Source organism: Pezoporus flaviventris, unplaced genomic scaffold, assembly GCF_033815535.1.
Source record: "Pezoporus flaviventris isolate CSIRO_AGI_PZ_B2104156 unplaced genomic scaffold, CSIRO_AGI_Pfla_v1 ptg000063l, whole genome shotgun sequence".
Classification (NCBI taxonomy): Eukaryota; Metazoa; Chordata; class Aves; order Psittaciformes; family Psittacidae; genus Pezoporus; species Pezoporus flaviventris.
In genome coordinates, this window is record NW_026892611.1 from 2,252,216 (window position 1) to 2,276,226 (window position 24,011).

A 24,011-nucleotide genomic window follows, 5' to 3' on the forward strand; every position below is an offset into this window, starting at 1 on the left:
ACTCCTGATTATGTATTCGGATTACATGCCATTAAATTTCTTACCCTGGGAGCAAGGGTCAGAGCATAGCATTTTGTGGAATAGTTCTGCACTCTAAAATACTGACAGTTTCCCCTCTCCAAGCAGACTATGCAAAGAATGGTGAAGGGCTGGGGCAGGAACAAAGGTGGCAGTTTATCCCACTTGGAAAAAAAAAAAACAAACCCCAAAAACATAAAAAACAGGGGAAAAAAAATAATAAATCTAAGTCACCACATCACAAGACTATTTTAGCTAAAAATGTCACTTGGAAATCAAACAGGGCCACATGGAAATTGGTCTGAACACAATGAAAATAAAGGAGGGAGGAGCCGTAAATACAGCGATCTCTAAAGTCACACGTCTCCAAGGAGCTGCCTCCTTCGTCCACGTGCTAACGTTGGAGTGCTTAGTACCAGACGGTCTATTTGCTCACAATATTAAGGGGCATCTAGAATTAGCTATGGGAGATTTAAAATCGCCTGCCGGTTGGATAGAGAAAGGCTTGATCCAGAGATGGTCCGTCAGTCAGAGTGTGGATTCCCTGGGCCTTCCTGACGACTGTCTTGCAAACTATGAGAGACAAGAGGAAAATGGTTAGAAGCACTTGGGAAGAGCAGCTGAGCCTTTAGAAAGCAAACGTGGGTCACGCTGCCACCAGATAATGGCAACACACCACTGCGTCACTACACTTCAGCACTGATCCAGAGCACAAGTTACAACACAGCTTAAAAGCGACAAGCACAAGTTGTGATTTAAACCATCTCACAAAGTCCAGAGGCTCTGATACAACCAAAAACTCATTTCTCCAAGAACTGAGCATGAATCAGGAGGGAACTAAAAAGCCTGAAGTTGCATTAAATAAATGTTATGTATCTATCAGAAGACACTCCTTTGGACACTCCCTCACCTTGTGTCACCCACCACCAAACCACCAGCAGGTAACAGAGGACAAGCAGAGGTAAACAGAGAGTCCTTGATGGTGCTGTGGCTGTGCCTGATCCCAGTCTTTCAAAGCATAGCTAGGATGGTGTTTTACTGCCCTGGAAAAGTCATGTCTAGTGACTTGGATATCTCTACCTATATGCGCAATCTCTTCTTTCTCTTGCCTTCTTAATTCCCTAATGCTATTTCTGTACAGTAGCTAAGAAAAAGTCACCAAACCCAAACTGATGATTCAATTTAACAGAACGAGGCTGAACAATCTCAGCACTGCTCACACGTCACCATCCAGCACACAGCCTAGAATGCATCCTGGGGACTTGGCCAACAAAGGCAAATTCATACATGCTCTCCAGTGCGACAGTCCCTCCCATGCCAAGTTAACACACTCAGAGGGAAAGAGATGAAAAACAAGCCAATAGCTTTAAAACTGTCATTGCTGCTTCTCCTGTGATGTGCAAATGTTGCTCCAGGCCTCGGTCCATTAGTAACTACTGTTAAACAATGCAAGAAATACATTCCAAGCACATCTGCAAAGGAATTTTCTATATATTCTAAGTATCTGCAGGTCCAGCTTACTCTTTTGGACCTGACAAAAGCTCCTCTGCAAGTCATGGGAAGTAACACATGCATTGCAGAAATAAGAACAGTGGTGAAGACTACAAAATGTTCTAACACATTTCTCTTACACTTTTCCCTCGGGCATTTCTTTAGGATAGCTCTGAAACAAGACAGTAAAGTCACTCCTCAACCCAGCAATGAAACAGGCTCACTAAGAGAACACAGTTAATACGAAGATTTGCCTGTCAGAAGCTATGAACAGGATCATTTCTTACCCAAATATGTATTTTTTTCCCTCCTAAATAAAGCAACACAAAGCTTTATCAATTTCTTTTGATACCTACAGTGCACAGGAAGAAGTCATGTTAGTCATCTGCAGCTGACATTCCTTTCACTGGATCTTTTTCTCTCATCTGAAAGAAGAAACATTATTCCAGTGCTGATTCTCATATGATGTTATCTCAGGATTTACTGGTATGGAACAAGTTAAGCTACTTCCTTTATGTAAGCCACCAACTGTATCTGAGCATCCCAAATCAGTGCTTGGGCATACACACGCGCAGGGACCATTTGTGGTTACTAAGATCTGGGACCATTATCCAAAGGGCAGGGTGTACATGAAGCTGTAATGACAAATCCTGAGGCATGAAGGAAGAGAAGGGTGCAGTGCAGGACACGAATCACAGAACAATGTACTCCTTATTACCAAACCCTGGTACATACCCCCAGTACCTGCTTATAGCACTTAAGCGCTAAAATCCTTTTACTGAACTGTTTTTTTTTTTGGAAATTAATGAGGACAAAAATGACCATTCAGCTTTGGGTAAAAGCTAATAGAAGATATTAAAGCAATAGAGGAACCATTGCCACTCATACTCTCATTACCTGTGGTTCAACACATTTACTGGCTCAATAACAAACAGAAGGAGAAGTCCATAATGATTAGAAGGAGATGCCAGCACAACGGAGTCATAGCCAATCATTCAAACCACAAGCAGCATGACCTAAATAGCAGGAGGACAATACACACTATGCTATGACAATGCTGCAGTCTTCCCTCTCTCACTGTACTGGATAGCAGCAGTGTCTCACCCAACCCACACCTGCCCTGCTTTTCCACTGACCTCATCCAGCTGTCTCTTGGTCTCCTCTTCCATCCTACGGATGTCCTCCATAGTCAGATCAACCCACTTATCCAGCCAGCAAAAGAGCTGCCGATGGAAGTTTGTGAAGAGACGCTTTTCTTGCTGCAAAAGCAGGAGGAGGGAGGAGTAAAACATACAAGGAGCTGACTCAGGGGGCAATTAATATGGATCTAACCGGATTGTAACAATTGTCAGAGATGCGTACACTGAAGCACTGGCTCCCTCGCCCACCTTTCTGTGGCGCTGCCACAATTGGAAGCTGGAGCTAGCTCATTTGTATTCCTTTAACAGAATATCTACAGCCTCAAATCCACAGAGAAATGCTTTCTTTTTCTCCCCCAAGCCTAGACAGAGCATTGAAGGAATTAGTGAATGCTTTAGCAATTTCCTTTGATTTGACAGCAGTGTTCCGACTGAACCAAGCGCTTCAGGTTGGGTTTACTTAAAGCACAATCGTTGGCCTGAAGGTGCAGTAAAAGGGAGGACCAGAATAAAAGTATTTCTTAAGATAATCCTTGCTGAAAACTGGAGGTTACCAAGAGGAAAGGGTCCGTCTGCACTTATCTTGCTTTTTTTCTTTTACAGTGACCTAAAAACAGGCCTAAACTTGTTTTCCACACCCGAAATGTGCAGAAGCTACTTCGTTAGGAGCAATTTACTTCCATTTTATAGGAGATAAGCTAGAGAAAATCATTACACTAGACAGGGGTACACAATGCCTCTTGGAGAGATCGCATTAAGGACGGACACTTCAGCTTTACCAATTATGGTTTCACATCTGATAACCCGCTCTCATCAAAAGCGGTTTGACTACTTTGACACAACCGTGTAGCTGAAGAGACACTCAGGAGAAAAGGATACAAGACACTGCTTTGTTCAGGGCTTTTGTTACAAGCATTTGAAATCCTGCAGCAGCACAGTCATTCCCCTTCAGGGTTCTCTTCAGGTTATATCACCAGAGAACTGCTTTTGCAGAAGCAGCACTATACTTCATCAATATTAAGCACTGAGCAGTCTCCGTGCTCTGAAGTCATGGGCATTTTATGAACACTGCACCTACCAATTCCCAGGTCCAGCATCCTGCTGCAGTTCACGGGTTAAGAACTCTGCTGCAGAAAAAGCTCTTTTCAGGACACCAATTACTCATGGTTTTAAGTAATAAAGTTTCCCACCATCTGCTTATTTTTTAACACAGGTTTTTCAAGCAGCAGAATAGGAGAGGAAAACATGACTAGAGCTGTAGCACTTGCCAGAAAGATCCTCAGCTGATCAGCACTGGATAACTGAAGCTGTAGGTATCTACCCACGTCTTGCCCCTGACCAAAATAACCCTAGTATACACGCATCATCTCATCATCCACAAATCGACTATCAAATGACCCCAGTTCTCAGGCTGATCTATCAACCACCACCAAACAGCCAGTTTACCTTCATCACCTTCTTACATTAGAGTGAAAATGGTTCAATAGCCAATTCACAGAACAACCAAACTGAATCCAACTTTAACACTTTGCAGTGTATCAGGCAGAGGCTTTGACTGTGTTGCCTGTGGTGACATGACTGGGTTTCAGGTTAGTATCACCAAGCAGAATACACTATTAGCAGAAGCTGAGGTGCCAGAGCACGTGGGAGATGATGCCTCATTTCCACATGTCTCCCTTTCAAAGGGCTCACTTACCTTCTGTATAAAGTTCTCGACTTTATTTTGCAGACCCCACCACTTGAACTTGACTGTTACCAGTTTGTAAGCACACATGTATGGACAATCTGTCTGTTTGCCCAGCTCCTTCTGCAAAAGCACAGAGACATTCACATCAGGACTCAGGTCAAATGCCTCCAGGAAAGCAGCTCCTTCAGTCACAACCATAAATTCTTTCCACAATTCCTCAGATTCATCTTGCATCCTTGCACCTTACCTGTTTTTTACTGACATCTTTTTGCTCACCCCTTTTCCATGGTATTTCAGATCATGATGAAAATCAATCCTAGTTCCTCCACAGATGGCCTTCCCTCCATTTTGAGGATGGATTATTCCTTCCTCTCCTCTATTCTTTCCTCCACTGAATTAATGTCTTTCAGCATGTTCACTATTAACACCACAGCAACTTAGTTTCCTTAAAAGTCTTCTGAAGAAGTCCCTCCCTAAAACATTTGCCAATAGATGATATCATCCAAGTCATCTGCATCATTATCAAGCCTTAAAGGAACCTCCACAAGGTTTGCAAGATGGACTTCCCTGCTTCCTTTTACAGGAGCCACATCCACTCTTTTCAACCTCAGCTTCTAGGCTGACCTGCTGGAGATCAGATTTGCACACTCATAGCTCCCCACATCCCCCTCAAGGTCCCTTTTAAAGACTGGCATCATATTTGCTCTTCTAGAGTCTTGAGATTCCAAGGATTTCAGTGAAAGGTTAAACACTGCTACTCATAACTCTGCTATTTCATCTCTGAATTCTCCTGGGTGAACCCTTGGGCTGAACACCAGACAGCCCTGGTGATTTCTTGGAACTCACTCTGTTTGTACCAAACTCTTCCATTTCCTTTAAATCCAGAACAGATCACCAGCTGAGTCCTGCATTCCCTTCCACAGAAGGGAATCCCATGGTTTAGATATCTATCCCTGGCTCCAAGCCCCAGTATCTATACTTCAGTCATGTAAGCTGATACAGCTCCTGATCTCATCCAACACATACCTTCCAGTTGGGACCCAGAGGTCCACGTCCAGTCTTGACAGATTTAAATTTTGCTGGATCTTCTTCTGCCTTGTAATCCTATTGGACAGACACGGGAGATTAACCATAAATTATCCCACTCTTACCCAGCTGCTCACCACCACAAAGGATTTATGTTTCTGGTGGGCAAAGACTAACCTCTAACTGCCTTCTCAAGAGCTACTGTTTTCAGACTTCAACATTAGGTCAGGCACTCTTCAAGGAAACATATTTCTCCCCCCTGTGCTGTGTCCTAGACCTATATGAAGAAGTGGTAACACACTGATATGACCTTTGTAAGGACGCCTTTGGGGTAAATCTATCAGAATATGTATAAACCTTCAGGATAGGTTTCCTCTAACCACTCATTCTTTGGCAGCTAAATACTGCTGCTGCAGAAAATAGCTACGTTTTCTGGAGCTGTGATAGCTTGGATTTTTCATAGCACTGCATCAGTATGATGCTCACATACTGCACACTAGGAGACAAGTACAGACAAGCTCGTAGCACCATCAAAAAGAAAGAGGCATCAGTTATGCCCCCTATTGCAGAGGAAATAATTCGCAGCATTCCCCTCCTGCATTTGGGGTATGTACTCGACTCCTACCCCCAGTTCAATTAAAATGAAACCAAACTCAAATCATCATCAGTTTAGTGCCAAAAGTGATCAATCTGTAGCATCTTCTTCGTGAGTCTTCTGCTCCAGGTGTATTTTCCTTGACCAGTACAGAAACATCCCTTAGTTTCTTACAGTAACTGTGGTGACTCTTAGAAACCAGGATTAGCTACATGAACTCAAGACACACTTGTGAAGCCAGGGGTCAGTTTCAAAAAGGAGGCAGTTTAAAAATGACCCTGTATGGAAAGGGCAGCGCCATCTCTTGCTATTCAAGCATTATAACCAGCTGCAGTGCTGTAGAACTACATATATACACTGTTTTATAGGCAGCATTAACATAGTTTTTAGAAGAGCTCTTCCTCTAGCTTGCTTAAACACATTTAAGGAACGCTTTTCCTCCTCTTTCCATCCTCTCATTTGTCCTGTTACCTATGACCATCCCTGAGAACACAATGTGTACATTATTTCTCTTTTAGCACAAGGCCTCCAACACTAGGGAGTTCTTACCCACCTACCATACCTTGGGAAGCACTTGACTCCGATCAGCAATGTCTATATAAATAGCTTCTACACTCTTCCATACATCTGGTTCCAGTTTATGAACCTGCAGGGAAAGCACAAGACTAATGTAAACGATTCCACCACGGAACAATCCCATCCTAAGATCATAAAACCCCAGATGGAGATGCAGACACCCAGTGTTCCCTGTCCACACACAGAGAGGCCACTGTGGTAAACACACAACCTTCTAGAGAAGCAGAGGTGCTCACACAGAGAAAGTGCTTGGGGGACAGTTTTGTGCAGCAGGTATGAGAAGCCAGCAGGAGAGTCTCTGCCTCGGTAGTGCAGTAACACAGCAAACAGACAGCTCCACACAGCAACTATCTAATCTAGCACGGAAAGCAGCACTGTGACATTAAAGAGATGACTAAAACACGCAACACAAGTACTTACATTCTCTTGTGTTCCAAGATCTGATATATGCCAGGTTTCGATTTTGATCAGGAAGTCATCCTTCATATACTCATTCTGTCATCAAAATAAAGCTTCCTGTTATTCTTTGGATATTTAACTCGTCTTCCATTAGCTAGATAGGCAGTAGGAAAATCAACTCCAAGAATTAGACTTGACTGGGGTTTGATTTAGGGAACTTGAGAATTATCTGTAAACACATCATTGCTTTTAGCAAAATTGTTTGATCACTAAACACAGAAGATCAAACAAACCCCAAGTCATTTACTTTAAAAACCAGAAGTATCATTGCTTTAGCAAAACATTTGGGGTTTATAAGTAGCTTTCTCTTTAAAGGACAGTATCTGCCACTTCACTGAGAGTTTAGAAGGGGTAACATAAGTTAACTAGGCAGAAATTGTCTTTTCAAAGAGATTATTGATCCAACACCAAGTACGCATTTGTATACAACTCTTCCAAAGAACAGTATTAAACTGATGTGTTGAGAGCTTTTGCCACTGGAAAGGGAAGGGACAAGAAGCACAGTAAGCAAAAACACTTTCCATTTCTCATTAGTACTGTGAGTAGAAAAGGACTTCCAAAGGTAACCCTATCCTCCCTCAAGGGAGCAGAAACAAAAGCACAAGCCAGTGAAACACTTGGCATGTAAAAAGGAAATATCAAATTCATAAGAAGGTTATTAAAAGGGATCTAATGGTATGAGCTAACTTTCTTTGAATCCTTTATCTAGGCAATGGTACATTCCCACTCGTGAAGCTGAGCATCGCTGCAATCAAGACCTCTGTCCCTAGCTACAAACTGCGGCTGTGCCACAGTTGGTAAGGGGGCTTAATCTACATCATCTTACAATGACAAAAGCCAAAGGGCCTTTAGCTCAAGATAAAGACCTTCTCCTACCCAGAACACTTCATTTCAGACATTACATATGCTTCCATAGAGCATCAGTAAAATCAATACTTACTGTAATAACTGGTCCAAGAAATCAACACATGGAAAGAAAAAGATACAGTACTTTAGTGCAAAAAGAACGTACAGCAACCATTGCCCTCCTCCCACTAACAGCAAACCAGGGACAACTTCAGCTTCCCAGGGAGCTGCTGAGACCACCCTACAAGTCACTAAAGCCCAGAGAACTTCACCCCCTTCTCCTCTGGAACTCCTCAGACTTGGAGAAACCCAGAGGAGCAGCAATTAATTATGTACTGCCCCTTCTGCTCCCTGGCCTCCAGCCAGCTGGATGGGAAGATGGAATGAGTATGTTCAGCTGAAGGGATATTACCAATCCTTTCTCAGCTTGCAGATAAGAAACCTCTCCACAGTTCTGAGGCAAGCACATGCTGGGTTTCAGGCCAGTGCAGACCTCATCACTGCTGCCCGCAGTAACCAGAGCCTCTGCATCTCTACTGCTCCTGGTAACCGAACTCCCTGGATAGTAAGGCTCAATTATTCAACACAGAAAAGCAATTTAAGATCCTGTAACAGTCAGCATCTGCTCTACCTGAGCCATCAGAGCACGTTAGCAATTCTACTTGAGAATAAGGGTGTCTGAAGCTTTGCTGCTTTGTTCTGAAGTTTCACAAGGGCTTTACTAAGAAGGAATTCTGGTTTAAGGACACTATTACAACTTACGAGTCTCCAACCCAACATCATGCAGGCCCAACCACCCTGTATCACCTACCATGCACATCCAGCTACCTTAAACTCCCTGCTGCTAGGCCTTGGAGTGACCTAAACCTTTAACAATTTGAAATGTGCTTTTTACAGCAATTTAAATGAAGAAGGCTTCATTATTTAGCCTGACATGTTGGGGTGGAGGGAGAGAACAAGCAGAGCTGAGCCTTATCTTTAAAAGGCTGAATTTCATCTCAAAGAACACTTCATTATTTCTCTAAGAAAGAGGGTTTTTTTTCCTGCTAGTCCTAACAAAACCCAATAGTAATCATAAGCCAGAGTCTTCCCACCTTCCCATGTCTCTGTGCCATGACTATGCAGCTGCCTTAAAACATTTCCCTTCACCTTCCTAATCTCTGTGGGGAAGACACTTCATTTGCAAAGCAAACAAACGAATCCCTTTAGAAATGCCTACTAAAACTCAGGTGCTCAGCTTTTCACAAACCAGGGCCTGCACTGAGACACTGCAGCAGCAACTCCTACACTTTTCAGCTGCAGTTCTAACTCCTCAATTGCCTGACATTTGGCCACGGGCCATGCTGACACTCACCACAGCAGAGCACACTTTCAATTGCTTTTCTACCAACATTTCAGAAACATTAATATTTAAGTCAGACCCCAGAAAGAGAACCAAGAACACTCCTTGGCACCAGCCCACAGTTCTAACTATTAGGCAGCCCTCACTTCATTTCTACTGGAGAAGTTGTAAATGCATATGACAACAGTCTCATTTACAGTTCATGCTCTCAAAGGAGCTAAGCAAGGATTCCATTCATAGCACAGAAAAAAACCCATACTACAGCACATGTGTGCAGAACTGCAGGGAGGTATAAGCTAGGCATTTATATTCCCTCAACCTGCAGTAGTTATCATAGAATGGTTTGGGTTGGAAAGGACTTTGAGATCATCCAATTCCAACCCCCCTGCCATGGATCACACTAGATCATGCCACCCAAGACTCCGTCCAACCTGGCCTTGAATACTGCCAGGGACGGTGCAACATCCTTCTTTGATAATGGTACATGATATGCACATTAAAGTAATGATTGAGCTTTCCAGAGGAGGTATAAGAAAATGTAAGAAGGATGATCTAATCTACTTAAAAATATATATACCATGAGGCACAATTAACTAGAAGTATGGTTTTATTCAAGTTTAAAAGGCTCTGTATAGTAGCTGATGTGCTGATGTGCTCCAGAGAGCGGCATGCTAATTCACTTTGGTCCAGGAGGGCACAGGCACAAGTACCACTAACTCCTACACAGCCAAATCAGGTTTAGTTCTTGCTGCGTCCCTGGCTCTTAGATTTCAAACTCTGGCACGGCTCTCAGCCCTCTCACTACTTGGTGTAAGCCAGCCTGGCATGATCAAAGATTCACATGAGGCCATCCAAGTCTTCTCACATAGGACCGAAATACCCGAAGTAAAACGATAATGCACAAGCAGCCTACACCACACACTGGTTCCTCCCTCTTGCCCAGTGCTAACAAGTGAAGGTTGCAGCAACTTCTTGGAGCTTTTCTTGATTCATGTCAGGCTGGCAGATTCTCTAAACAGATTTGTCAGCCCCCGCAGAAAAACTGCCTTCTGCTCCAGCCCCCACAAACCAGCACTTTATCTCATCTCATAGCGGTGTTTATTACAGTTGAGGATTTCTTTTGTTGGGTGTTGTTAGCATTTCTAGCATACCAAAACCTGAAACGTCTTTGACTGTGTTAGAAAGTCTTGTACTTGATTTTAGTATCACTTTTAAGTAGAGTTTTAGCAGTGTTTAACTGAAGGATATGCAGCTAAGACTGACAACACAAGCTAACCCCATACCTTCATTTCAGAGGAGGAAGAGATAGGTAAAGCATTACATCTAACAAAACCTACTACAGTCAACTGAGATCTGTTTCCACAACTTAAAGCATTAATGAAAGAACTATTTGTGTTTAAAGCAGTTCATTGTACTTAACATGGGAATAAACCAGACATCTACTGGCTAAATTAAGCAATATGCAGCATGGAAACTGCATAAAAATGGGAAAGCCCATGGCAGGGGAGCTGGAACTAGATGATCTTAAGGTCCTTTCCAACTTTACCTATTCTATGATGCTATGAATTAATGTTGTTTCAGCATCTTGCGTTACGTGGCACATTAAAAACTTACTCTGCAGTTGATGATGCATTTTGTATTTGAAATACCCATTCCACTATGCTGCTGCTGAAGTAACGTTATCCTCCCCCACCGCAAAGCTTTCTCCTTCTTTTAAAAGACTTCATTTTAAATCCTCTCAAGTAAATGGTTGAAAAAATACAAATGGTTGAAAAAATTTTTCTATCTCGAGTTTCAAGGCCAGTTGGGATTTTTAAGTTTACAGTTCCCATAGCAACAGTGCCACTACCAAACGGCAGAAAAATGCATCCTTCAGATACACAAACAGCATAAAGCACAGCCAGAAACACTACGTGAGTTTGGAGGCAAAGTCAAATTTGCAGTTCCTACAGCAACAAAGACCAGAAAAACAATAGTGGTTAAACATAGAAAGATTTGGAGTGGAAAGGACCTTAAGATCATCTAGTTCCACCCCCCTCCATCATGGCTGGTAACTTCTGTGAGGATTCAGTGTAATAGAGCTGTTCCTTTAGTAGGACTAACATCTGTTTCTTGGTATGTTCTTTCCCATTGTCATCCAGCAGCAGCACACGAGACAAGGGCAGATCTTTTAAGTCCACAGCACTGTATTTTGCTTCTCCTGACCAGGAGAAAGGGCTTAGAGAACAGAAATCCAAGATTTAAGAGCTGAAACAGCTTCTATATTGGTTGTCTCCTTCCTTATCCCCTCCTACCCTCTCCTCCACCCCCAAAAACCCCAACAAACCAGCAATACACAGTCCTTCCCCACGCACTCACCAGTTCTGCAGTAGGGATAAGCATTCCATGCTTTTTCATGTATATTCAGAGCTCCTTCAGGGGCCAGCATTCTCACAAATGTTGGCACCTTGCTGCAGAATTTGGGAACAGGAAGAAAGGCATTGATAAGAACTACAGGTAATAGGCACACCAGTGATGCTCACTTCCAGCTGTACCAGTGCCAGCTGCTGTTATACTCCTGTCTTACCTCGATGTCTTTTAGCTTTCACATAATCCATGATTTACAGTCACTGCAACCCTATTGTATTTTCCTTCCTTGAGGCTCCTGCCTCAAGAGCCTTTCCCGATTCCAGGAATAAAGTGTTTTCATACCTCTGTAAGTGGTAGATCTTGTGTGTGTACTGCCCACGCTCCCCATCTCTCTCGTAGGGTTCGTTCACCAGGACCTCCACTCCTTCACCTCCACCAGTTTCATTTTTGCTGGCTTCTGCCACAGAATACAGCTGTCCCACTTGATACTAAAGAAGGGAGAGACACATTATTGTGAAAGCTGTAATTTAGCAGAAGTAATAACTTTACCAGAAGCAGCCAAGGATAAATTTATCATCTGGGGAGAAGGCAGAGAAAGGGACATCCACTTGTGTGTCCAGACAAGCAGCTCTTTCAATTTCATTTTGATATAGTGGTAGTTAAGAGGAAAGCACTGCCAACAGAAGAGTTACCTTTAACCCTTCAATCCCAAGCTCCAAACCAACACAACTTCAGGAGAAAGTAAAACAGATTAAAGGTGTGTCAGGACAACATTTAAACACAGGCATACTGTAGAAAAATCCATTGTTTTCCACTCTTTTTGGCACACAGGAGCATCAATTGTTCAGCTCAAATGGAGAATAACGCACTGCCAGTCCTAAGTTAAAAAGCATAAAGTACTTTTACCCAGGAGAGCCCCAAAGAACTTCACATGAAGTTCCTTTGACAATATGGTAGGGGGAAAGGAAGTGCAGGACTGCAGGAGGGAGGCAGAACACAAAGGGTACTTGCACCACCCTTTAAATGCTCTGAGAAACACACTTGTTAGATGTGCACAGCTTAGGAGCACAGTAGAGTCAAAGACGAGTGCTGTTGGAAACAACAAAGTAAGAAGCTTGAAGTAAGGAGGGTATTTGCACCCGGGAGTTTTCCAATTAAATGCTGCTACATTTTAAGGCTGAATAGACTGAAATTACCCTTCTCAGCCTTTACTACAAAGCCTACGACCACACCAGTATGTTTAAACACCTCTTGCCAAACCTGACACTATGATCAGATCAGGTCATTTCTCCCCAGTGAACACCCATTTCTCTTCTGCACCTACATCAAACTCTGTTCTGTTAGGTCCTCTACAACCAAGCCTTTTCCTCCTTCCCAACTGCCTTTATCCATCCCTATATGTTGTTTTACCTCCACATAACTAAACCCATCCTGAAAGCTTTATCTAATGAAATAACTTAACCAATAAAAGCCCCAGATGAGCAGCTGATCCATGCCGGCACTGCTCCCCCTATTATTTTGGGGTTGGGTTGGGGTTTTTCTGTATCAGACTTCCTCTTAAACCACGAGCACTAAACCACTGACAGGGAGAGCACAGAATTTCAACATTCCATAAAATTCTTACCAAAAGATCATTTTTCACTCACTGGGCAGCAACATTTCACTCAAACTACTTGCCACTACACCATCTCGTTCATTAGAAGCATGCCCAAATGTTTCACAGGGAAGAGAAGAGGAAAAATCACAAACATGAGCAAAGAGAACATTCTGTTCCGCAGAAAATGTAAAGACTAAAACACTCTCACCTCCGGCAGCAGAAAAAGGGGATGCAAAGCTCAAAAGAAACATGATCAAACGAAGAAAATTCATGCAGGTGTCTTTGAGGTGAAGTTAGATGAGCAGACAAGGTTTGAGGATGAAGAAATTAAACACTAAGTCAAAAGGAAGTGTTTCAACTTAACAGAGTTAAGCCTTCAGAACTGAAAGTGAGCAAGACAGCAACCATTGCCAAAGGCAGTACAGAGAGACAGTCTGGAAGGGTAATGCACTAAGTGTTAGGCATCAGAAGTGCAATGATATCAAACCCCCACCAAACCCTCCAAAACCCTCCGAAACATAACTACAAAACAACGGAACACTGCTTAGGCCTTCTTCCTTTTCCCCAGCACAGGATCAGGAATAGCACCTAGCACTCCATACACTGAAATCCAGGCTGAAAAAGTGTTAGCTCAGAGTTAACAGCCCTGAAATACATCTCTGGCTGGTTCATCTGCAGCAAGGAAGGAAGATTTCTACAGTGGTTAAGTGTTGTTGACAGAGCACCCAAAATAACAACGGTACCCAAGCTCTGAGGTTTTGTACCACCTGGTGCTCACCAAACCCAAGGAAACATTTATTCCTAGGGGAAGGGTAATAGATGGTAAGCCAAAGTAGTAATGCTTGAGGACAGGACATCCAGGGGCAGGGCAAAAAGCATCCCAGGCCACTTTTGAGCTAGGAGCAACAGCTCTGCTGGACCTGGCTCTGTAGGGCCAGGTTATACAGGCTCTCCTCACTTGGCTAGACGGTTCCTGCACTGTCTCCAGCAGATTGGGTTTCAGTCTGGTGGCTGCAATACAACTCTTTGCCTTTTGACATTTCATACATAACGCTGTAGATGACCCATACGAAGCAGAACACTCACCTCCCTCCAAACAAGCAAAACACGAGAGCTGGGAAATCTTAGGAGCAAGTTGATTTAGTGGAGTAAGAGCCACATGGCCACTCAGAGAAGAGAACTCACCACGAGTTTGGCAGCTACAATATTAAAGGGGAGGACTGAAGTCTCAGGACAGGTATCAAGGGCACAAACTGATTTCTCTTAGTAACAGCCATTTGTTCCTGCTCCCTTTTAAATACATGGGTCAAAGTTCAGGCACTAAGAGGATAAGCCCTTTGGTTTAGCATCTTCACCATTTAATCTTCCCTGTTATTTCTGATCCTTTAATCACTTTGATAAATGGAGGAAAAGGCGCAAATAAAACTATCCCAATGAACAGATCCTACAGCATCTGCCTGCAAAAGTTAACAGAAAACCACATTTTGTGAAGCCCAAAGTGTCACAGACCTATTCTTGCAGACCTGAGAGCTCCAAAAAACCTTCTTCTCTTCTACAAGAAGTTATCCAGATCAAGAGGATCTGTCTCATAACACCTTATACAGCTGACAGCACATCTTCATTACATCCAATTTCTTTCAAAAGGCCTAATCTCTATGTAACCATCTTCAAAACCAGTCATTTCCCTGAAAGCAGCTTTGAACACAATTAATAAATAAGAGCCCTTTGTGTTTGGCAAGCTCCTTCCCATGTGAAAGGAACAAAGAGGCAGCACAGAATGTGTACACACAGCTCTAATCCATACCAGCATTTCCAAGCGGCAGCTGGCAAGACACCCACACAGCCACTCAAGACCGCGCTCTCCAAGCTGGCACCGTGCAATGTGATGTTGGTCAGGGTACAAAAGTAAAGGTTAGCCCCTAAGATACAACAAGGTGTTTTTCTTCTTTCTCCTTGCAGTGTGGCAATGTTATAAACCAACAGAGGAGTGCAGCTTGCAGCCTGCACCTAAACAGGACCATGTTTTGGCAGAGTTTCCCAGCAGAAGACAGTCTGCTACAGTCTAACTCCTACATCCTAGCCTTCAAGTTTTAGTCATCACCAGGTCTTCTTTTCCACTGTTTTGTTCCCATCTTAGCACTTACTTGGCTAACCATTCAGCACTGATCTCTTCGTTAAGTTCAAAGCCTTCCTCATCACTAGGTTTCTCTTGAATTCCTTACTACTGATTAAGCCCCATTTGCTAGGGGTGAAGGACCTGAACACACAATCCCTGGCATATCAACAGAACACCACAGCAGAATCCATCAGCCCTATTACAATGCCTCAAAGTCATAATTAATTTCATTCCCTGTGTTACACATTGGGATCAGACTTCTGGCAGCAATTTGCATGCAGAAGGCGTGAGCTCTTCAGTATTGCAAGCAAAAATTGCCCATATTAAAGGGAAATCGTAAGCCTTCTTGCTAGCCAGAGATGCTTAATGAGCAGCTACATGGTCAAGAGCCACAAGAAGTCCCCAGAGCCCTGTTTAAGAGGAAATCCTTGAAAGCAATGAAGCTTTAACAGCTGTTTTGTAGTACAAGACAGCAATGTAGCCACCAAGTGATGCACAGATGTGTCAGCATCTTTCCACACAGGAAAGGGGATGAAGCAATCCAGAAACCCAAAGCAGGAGTCATCCTTTGAGTCAATATGGAAATAACCTTTCTGCTTAAGCATACCTCTAAGACTACCACATCACATAAGTACTTATGCAAAGCTAAGTGAACTTTAGAGCTCTTCCCACTTCCTTCAGGAATTGGTTCCTGGAATTCTGGCGTATCACAAGAGAACCACCAGACCTTGAAGAGGAGCATCACCTGGGGAACATAGGGACAGTATGTGGATTTGGAGATAAAGTCTGATCAAGTTGGCACATATTAAAGTGTTCTCTTCAGTATTTTTGTTCCTTCTCTCCTAATGCTGTTTATTTGCTCATCACTTCATAGACTTTTCAGGTTACTCAGCTCTCTGGTACAACTCCAATCCAGAGGAGAGGAATACACCTCCTGAAAGAGATGACCCCAGGGCATCCACAGACAAGGAGGCTGCTATACAGACAGATTTACATACCAGCCAGTCCCTCAGTTCTCCACACAGGCAGCCTACACACAAGGCTCAAACCTGCTTGGCACTGAACAGCCAGCCAGGGAGGGAAAAGAGCATAGCAGTGGATTCACTTTAACTGGATGAAGGTTAATCCTAGTATCAGAGAACTTGGAAAAACCCTGTGCTGGGCTCCATCCAGTCTAACTCCCTCGAAGATACAATCTGTATACTGATGCTATGACTTTGTCTTTACATGGCTTGATACCTAGGAGGCATATCAGTATGAGGCAGGGCTCCTGTTATTCAGGCTAAGGTCTTCTGTTTATTGAGCTCTGGAGTACCTTACCATTTACTCACAGCTTTTTCTAACTTGCAAGTCTGCATCCTTTGCTGGCTCGATAAAGCTTATCATGTTAGTCCTTTCTTTGTCAAGGACTTCCCCACACAAGCAGCACTCAAGCACAGTAAAAGAGCCAAACAAACCTTCTGTTAATACTGCTTGAAACAGACTGATGCAGAAAGCATGTAAGGCGCAGGTAAGGAGTAAACAACAGACTTGTGGCATTAACAGCCTCATTCCTGCACCAGCATAGAACACGGATCTAAACCCATCCTCTGATCAGAGGTCTAGGTTTTCTGTCAGCATGTGATGCCTGTCACAGCAGACTGATCCACAGGAACAAGGAATTCAGCTTTAACATAGTTTTTCTATTACTAGCCAGCCTCATGGTTGCAGAAATACACACTGTGCTCTGTCAAAAGAGCAGCAAGTTACAAAAGGGACATGCTTAAAACAGTGCTGCCACAATCCAGCTCACCACTGTCTGTGCCACAGTAGCTGCCATAGTCAGGGGGAAAGAAAAATGAACAAGAGTGCTGTTATCACAGCTCTCCCTGAGAGTCGGAACGAGCCCTTGATCAGAGCTCACAGACCTCAGGCTTACAGCCAAGGATCACAAGAAGAAAAACAATGCATCTGGAAGAAGGAATCTCCTACAGAAGTGCTATGGACTCTGCAATTCAGTCACTTCAATTTCTCATCTCCCTTGCTAGTGTGAACATTCAGAAATGGAAAACATTTATATGGTCAAATTCTCTGCAAGAGTGGTGTTCAGTGCAGATGGAAGAAAAGGCAAGCTGCAGCTCTCAGAGAGAGCAGCAGGGAATCAGCCACAGACACTGCACAGCCATTCTCCATGTCCGTCATAAACTACATTTATTGCCTCAATTACAGCTTTACCTAGACAAAAAGACAGTTTTCTTTCTGTAAGAGCTATAAAGGTCTTAAATAGTCCTAGGAAAAATATACACAAGCTTTCTTTAGCTAAGCCAGCCTCACAAATCAGAAGAGGTTGTTGGTCTTTGTATAAAAGTTTAAAACAAAAGACTTCCAGCAAAACACAGTTTAAAGGGTAACATAAATTTGTACTAAAGCTTCCTCTTCTTGTTAAAAACATAGAAGAACAATAATATTAATCAAAAGGAAACTGCACTTTGTAACAGTCTGAGAAGTCAAGATATGAAATCGAGACATCTGAAAGGAGAGAGAATCAGTACCTTCAGGCTTAAAGAAACTCAATTCTTTGGTCAAAATGATGGTGAGTGAATAACACACAGGGGTCCTGAAGACATTTACATCCTTCTCGTGCATCTTCCAGTTTTTGTTCATACAGACTGCTTTGATCACAAGTTTATTTACAGTCCTAAAAGAAGGAAGCAAGAAGAAAAGGACTTACCTCCTCCACAGACACAGGCAGGATAACACGGCTGAAAAGGGAACACAGAAACGGCAAGTTAACAAATATCCCTGCAGCTGCAACATTTACATGACCCATTCCTCACAGCAAAGGCTGCACAGCTCTGCCCCTGCAATATTCCAGCATCCACCCAGTCCTGGCACCCCTAGAGCTTACTCTTTAGTCCCAAGATTATACAACAGCCTCAAAGAGAATCAATACATGATATAGTATAATTGCAATCCTATATTAAACCTGTGCAGTGTTCACAGACCCTTGATGGTAATAGCAGCCTAGAAGTCTACACAGCATCGAAACAGTTTTGTGTGCCTTCTCACAACATCCTTTCAAGTCACATCTTATTTCTTATCAAGCTGTTGCAGAGCACTGCTATGTGCTTCAGCAGTTTTGCAGAGATCTGTGACAGTCACAAGCCATTTGCTTCCATGTCCTATCCAGTAGGAAACAGCACTAAATAGAGAACCCTATGGAAGGCTTTCTCAGAGCTGACTGCAAAGGAAGGTGTTGCCTCTCTATAGATGAGTCACACTTATTCACATTGTGGTTTCACAAATGCCTCTTGGAATCAACTGACTGGACAAGAGGGCAAAGACTGCCTGAAGCCAAACTGAGATATTTGGAAAAAGGCAAGAATAAAACTCAATTTAAAGCTGCTAAAAATGCAGGTTAAGGCCTTTAAAAATACTATTTAGATATATATGTATATGATCTCCAAAACTAGATTTGCATTTGACCTCTGCTTTCGCTACCAATGATGTTGAAACAAGGAACCAAAGCGTGACACAGATATGACACGGATATGGCTACCAGTGATGGAAGAATTCCAAGTTCTCTGGGAACTAGTCTCAGAGATATCAGGATATAATGGGATCAGGAAAGAGTCCTCTGCATTAATAAACTGACTCTTAAAAAGCAATACTGGTGAAAATAGGTATTTTTTTCCCTTCACTAGAGGAAGGTTACCTACAAGATACTGTAAGAACAAACTGCAAGAGGGGCAAAATCTGCAGATTGTGCAAGATTCCTTGTGACACTGAGAACTGCAGATGTTTGGTGGCAATAAAAGGAGAATCATGCATTATAGACACATGGGGTTAATAAGACCCAGCTTAGCTGTCACCAACAATATCTTGGTGTCCTGATGGAAGAGCATCTGGAAACATCAGTTCACTGGTAGCTCAAAAGCAAACATGACATCAGAAATGGGAACATCACACACACATACCAAAGAAAGGACAGTTATGTCACTATAATCTCTCACGCATCAACATCTTGAATACTGCATACAGTTCTGGTCACCTCCCCTTGATTATGATACAGGATACAGAACATATGAAGGAAGGCAAAAAAGATGATTGGAGATAGGAAGAAGCTTCTGTGTGAGAAGAACGCAGTTAGACTAAGGCCTGTCAGCTGAGAAGAAAAACACCTAAAGGGTTAAGAGATGGTAGAGCATTAAAGAGTCATGAATGGTGGGAAAACAGTGAATGGAGAAGGAAGAATGACTCTTACAGCAGAAGGAAAGAATAAAAACCATCAGGCAACAAATTTAAGACCAGTGAAGTGTATTTCTTCCCATTATGAATACCTAAGTTGCAGGATTCCTTGCCAAACGCAAGAAGTATAAGCAATTTTAAGATGGGATTTGATCAATTCATGGAAGTCCTTATGTCACTTACTGGTAGGATATACTGAACAACCCTGCTACTCACTATTTATATAGTTTCCTAAAAATACCTGCTAGAAGGCAAGATGGAAGAGGGCCTTTGATCCACTTCAGTATGGTATTCCTTACATAGGGAACAAAGAAAAGAAAATGGATTTCTACAGGTAGACCATGCCATCAAGCATGACATTAGGTTTGTTAACTGGCGTAAAATGATTGATGTAAGGTAATAAAATTGCATTTCTGGAAGACAGTAGATCTGAATGTTATCTTAGAGGTCAATGTTCATGAACAGAAAAACAGAAACACAGGGAAGATAAATAGTTTACAATTCATTTAGCCTAGCAAACCAAGAGTGCAGGGGATGCCTAGCACTTATAGGTAGCCAAACGATAAAGGAAGAGGAGGGAAGACTGCTCAAGAGGATGGAATCAGAAGAAAGGCTTCACAATGGGAACACAGACTCCCAACCTGCGGACGGAACTACATCAACATATCAGAAATTATATGATGTGGTTGGCCTGAAACTGGTGAAGAACATTTAACATCCCTCCTAGATTAAAATCTGCCTCAAATGACAGCAAAGGGAAGTACAGCTGCAGAGGAGGTCAGTGTCATTATCGTCACTTCACAGGAAAGGGAAGTCAGTCTTTACACTCTGATTCTCCTCAAGGTCTTCTGATGTAACTGAAATCACAATAAGGAGAACAAGCAGCATCTACAAACCCTGGAACTACAACAAAATCTAAACCCAATCAGTGAACAAAACCCATGCATCTTATCTGTAGCATGGACAGGTAGAAATGAAAGATGCCTGATAAGACATCAGATGAAAACGTTAAAAGCCATCTCTGCATAACCATCAGTACAAGAAAAGAGGATACAGATTGACTGACAATAAAAGATGTGACACCAGGTCTTTGTTACATTGCTCTATTTCTGTAACATCTCCTACAATACCTATGGAGCACATCATAAAACCCATTTGATTTCGTAGGGAGGATGTGACAAGTGGTCTCAGAGATGGAAGAATGATCGGCTCAGATGACACACAGCTACAGTTCACTTATATTTTTACCACCTACACTCAGGTACCTGTACATGGTGTTGGGGCAACCTGAACTAATTCAACAACAGCAGCAAAGTCCTTCAACTAGACAGGTCACACCAAAAAGGGCGGGTTTCATATGCTGTTAAAAACCGCTTCCTGGAACGTGAGATTTAGGGAAAAACCATCACAAATAGCACGTAAAATGGGCAACTTCCACACACAACATCAAGGAAGATTTAGATCAGAACCAATACCGTGGCATAACTCAATGTGCAACTGTTACAACCAGTCCGGAACCCCAAGAAGTCAAAAATAAATGCTCATTTTAGAAGTACAGTAGGAACCTTGAGTGTCCTTAAAGTCACTTATGTCTTAATAAAGGCACAAAGAAGGGAAAAAAACAAACAGGACAACATCACTAATGACAAGACTTTAAAAGTTTAGTGACTCTTTTGAAAACAGAAATAGAAGCCTGTAAAAATAAAGCAAAAATAAGGAATTCTGGTCCTTTAACCTTTAATCTGATAATGTGCACTTCACATTTTGGCTCTGACACAGGCAGTGTGAAAGCCAGGCAGGTATGCTGATTTGCTGAGGTAAATAATATCATCAAAATGACTTGTGGAAGTGATGCTCATCCAAATGAGCTTTTGATACTCCCAGAAATCTGAAGATCCAAAGTATGTTTGCCTCCTATCTTCATGAGGTGCCCCGTAGGGAGCTTATCTCACTGGCAAGTGAGCTTTACTGCAGTACAGGACAAGAGACTGCAAGCAGAAGCATGGAAAAGATACATGGATGCAAACAGAAAGAAACCAGAGGGGTGCTATAAGAGGAAAGCTTACATTAACCAACTAAATTCACAGGAAAACCTCAACAAAACAGATGTTATACAAGCAAATTAATTACCTTTTCACGCAACTGAAACTAAGCACTTAGCCCTGGTGTCTTGCCGGCTACCCAGTTTAACACTGCAGAAGGTAACTGTGTCTCTGTGTTACAAAGACCAGCTCTGCTGCTGCTCTTAAAGTCTACACCCCTATTATTGGCTAAAAATAGAGAGAGTTTAAGGATTGGTGGGGAAAGAAGAAGTTAATCAAGTTTGAAGACAACCACAAGGCTCAGCACAACCCCCAATGCAGTTCTAACATTTAAACCCACGCCATGGTCCATGATCTGGCAAAGAAATTGCTATAAAGAGGCCACCAAGAAGACCTGAAAACCCATTTAACCATCAGGATCACAGCTATCTTCTGTGAGGGAAAAAAAAAAAGAAGGAAAAAAAAGCACAGAATGCACTTAAGAATGCACTTAAGTTAACCTTAAGAATTCAGGGCAGAAATATGTGCAGGACAATGCAGAGCTGAGGACACGGAGCCAAAGTGCACAGGTCCAAAGGAGTACACCACGTTAGCAAGGATGAATCAAAGACTGCCAGAGCAATGCGACCAGCAGTTACACACTCCCCCACAACAGATCCTCCAGCCTGTTTTCCACCCCACGGCGGGGCACAACAACCGCAGCAGCCTCAGGGACAGCAAAGAACTCCAAGGTGAGGCTTCCACATCAAAAAAGAAGCCACGTTGGAGCTATCTTATTTCTGCCACATTCACTCTTAGTGGAGGCTCTAGTTAAGAAATCACACAGCTAAAGGAAACGAGGGGGGTCAAAACCCGCCTGGCCACTTCCCCCTGTCACAAGGAGAAGGGGGCAAGATGCCGCTGCCTCGCACAGCACCCACCGTGCACCGATCCCACCGGTAGGAGCCCAGCAAGGCCCTTGGCACCATCAGCACCCCCCCAACTCCCCAAGAACACCGAGACACCCCCCCCCTCATTGCGGAGGACGAAGGGCCGGGAGGCCACAGGGGGCACGACCCGACCCCGGCCGTGCACCGGAGCGGCGCCGCAGCGATGCGCAGAGGCAGGAGGAGGGGAGGGGGGGGAGCCCCGGAGCCGGTGCTCGCCAAGCGGAGGTGCCGCTGGGCCCCTTCCCCGCCGTGACCTTCACTCCCGCCCGCACCGGCGCCGCGGCCCTCACGCAGCGCCCCCCCCCCCCCCCCCCCCCCCCGCTTTCCTGCCTCCCTCCCCGGCGCTCGGCCGCAGCGCAGGGCCAGGCCGTGCCGCCCCCCCCCCCCCCCCCGCGGCAGGCCCGGTGAGCGGGGGCATAGGCAGAGGTTGGTGAAGGGGACCGGGGTGAAGCAGGGGCTCCCCACACTCACTATTCCTTGATGAGCACCATGGCGGAGCCGCACGGGCCGGCCCCGCTGCGAGGTGACAGGCGCCTGCGGGCCGGACCGCACCGCACCGGGACGGGGCCAAGGGGAGGGGGGTGAGGGAAGGGGGGGGGAGCCTGAGGCGGCGGGAGGAGAGGCGGGGCGTTACTGCGGCAACGGCTGCGTCACGGCGCCACGCAGGCGTGCTTACGTCACGGCGTGCGTGGGAGGGCGGCGGGTGTTTACCTCAGGAGGGGGATGAGGGAGCGGGGTCCACTGCCGTAAAGCACACGGTGGTTGGGGGGCCACGGGCAAGGCACTCGGTGCCGAAGGGCTGGTCAATGAGTTAGGTATTAACGGGCACAGCTAGGGGATGAGGCAGGGCTGCAGGCCGAGGGGTGTAAATTGAGCTCTGGAGTCGTCAGTAGGGGAAGGGCATAGGTCTCTTCAAAGGGCAGTAAAAACGGAGCGCTTCTCCGTGAGGGTGAGAGCTGGGGGTGTTCAACGGAGATCTTACAGAGCCATGGAATGGGTTGGGTTGAAGGGACCTTAAAGCTCCTCCAGCTCCAATGCCCCTGCCACGGGCAGGGACACCTTCCACTAGAGCAGCTTGCTCCAAGCCCCAGTGTCCAACCTGGCCTTGAACACTGCCAGGGATGGGGCAGCCACAGCTTCTCTGGGCACCCTGTGCCAGCGCCTCAGCACCCTCACAGGGAGGAATCTGCCCCTGCTCCTCCCTGTTTATTGCGGCTTTTCGGTACTTAAAAGGGTCTTATAAAGATGGCAAGAGCCTTTAGAAGGGCGTTTTTGACAAGGGGTGATGGTTTTAAACTAAAAGATTCAGGCTGGATGTGAGGAAAAAATGCTTTACAATGAGGGTGGTGAAACACTGGCACGGGTTGCCCAGACCATCCCTGGAGCCATTCAAGGCCAGGCTGGATGTGGCAACTCGGTCCAGTTGAAGACAGAGGGATTGGACTAGATGAGGGTAAGGTCCTTTCCAACCCAGGCTATTCTGGTTCCATGAAGAATTCCAGCAACAAGGCTCCACCTTGGCACCAGATCACAACTCGCAGCGTTTTCAAGGCCTTACCCATTTTCATGACT

At 44.2% G+C, this 24,011-nt stretch overlaps 1 protein-coding gene across 1 annotated transcript; it reads right to left on the bottom strand.

Moving 5' to 3' along the window:
* Positions 1-248: 248 nt before the first annotated feature.
* On the bottom strand, positions 249-22,988 carry PITPNA (phosphatidylinositol transfer protein alpha). The gene is made up of 11 exons (XM_061470052.1): positions 22,911-22,988; positions 17,952-17,982; positions 11,871-12,016; positions 11,530-11,629; positions 6,953-7,027; positions 6,519-6,602; positions 5,362-5,439; positions 4,345-4,455; positions 2,646-2,768; positions 1,866-1,934; positions 249-591 (listed from the first exon to the last, which is right to left on the bottom strand). The coding sequence occupies exons 1-10, from the start codon at positions 22,928-22,930 to the stop codon at positions 1,887-1,889; spliced, it is 816 nt and encodes a 271-aa protein (XP_061326036.1). The 5' UTR covers positions 22,931-22,988; the 3' UTR covers positions 249-591; positions 1,866-1,886.
* Between the last annotated feature and the right edge of the window lie 1,023 nt (positions 22,989-24,011).

Bases quoted from the DNA above. Each gene is read 5' to 3' on its own strand.
- PITPNA (XM_061470052.1), bottom strand. From the start codon at position 22,930: ATGGTGCTCATCAAGGAATA. The intron at 17,983-22,910 runs GTGAGTGTGGGG...TTCCCTTTTCAG, and splicing joins ATGGTGCTCATCAAGGAATA to CCGTGTTATCCTGCCTGTGT. The intron at 6,603-6,952 runs GTAAGTACTTGT...CTTTCCCTGCAG, and splicing joins ATCTTGGAACACAAGAGAAT to GTTCATAAACTGGAACCAGA.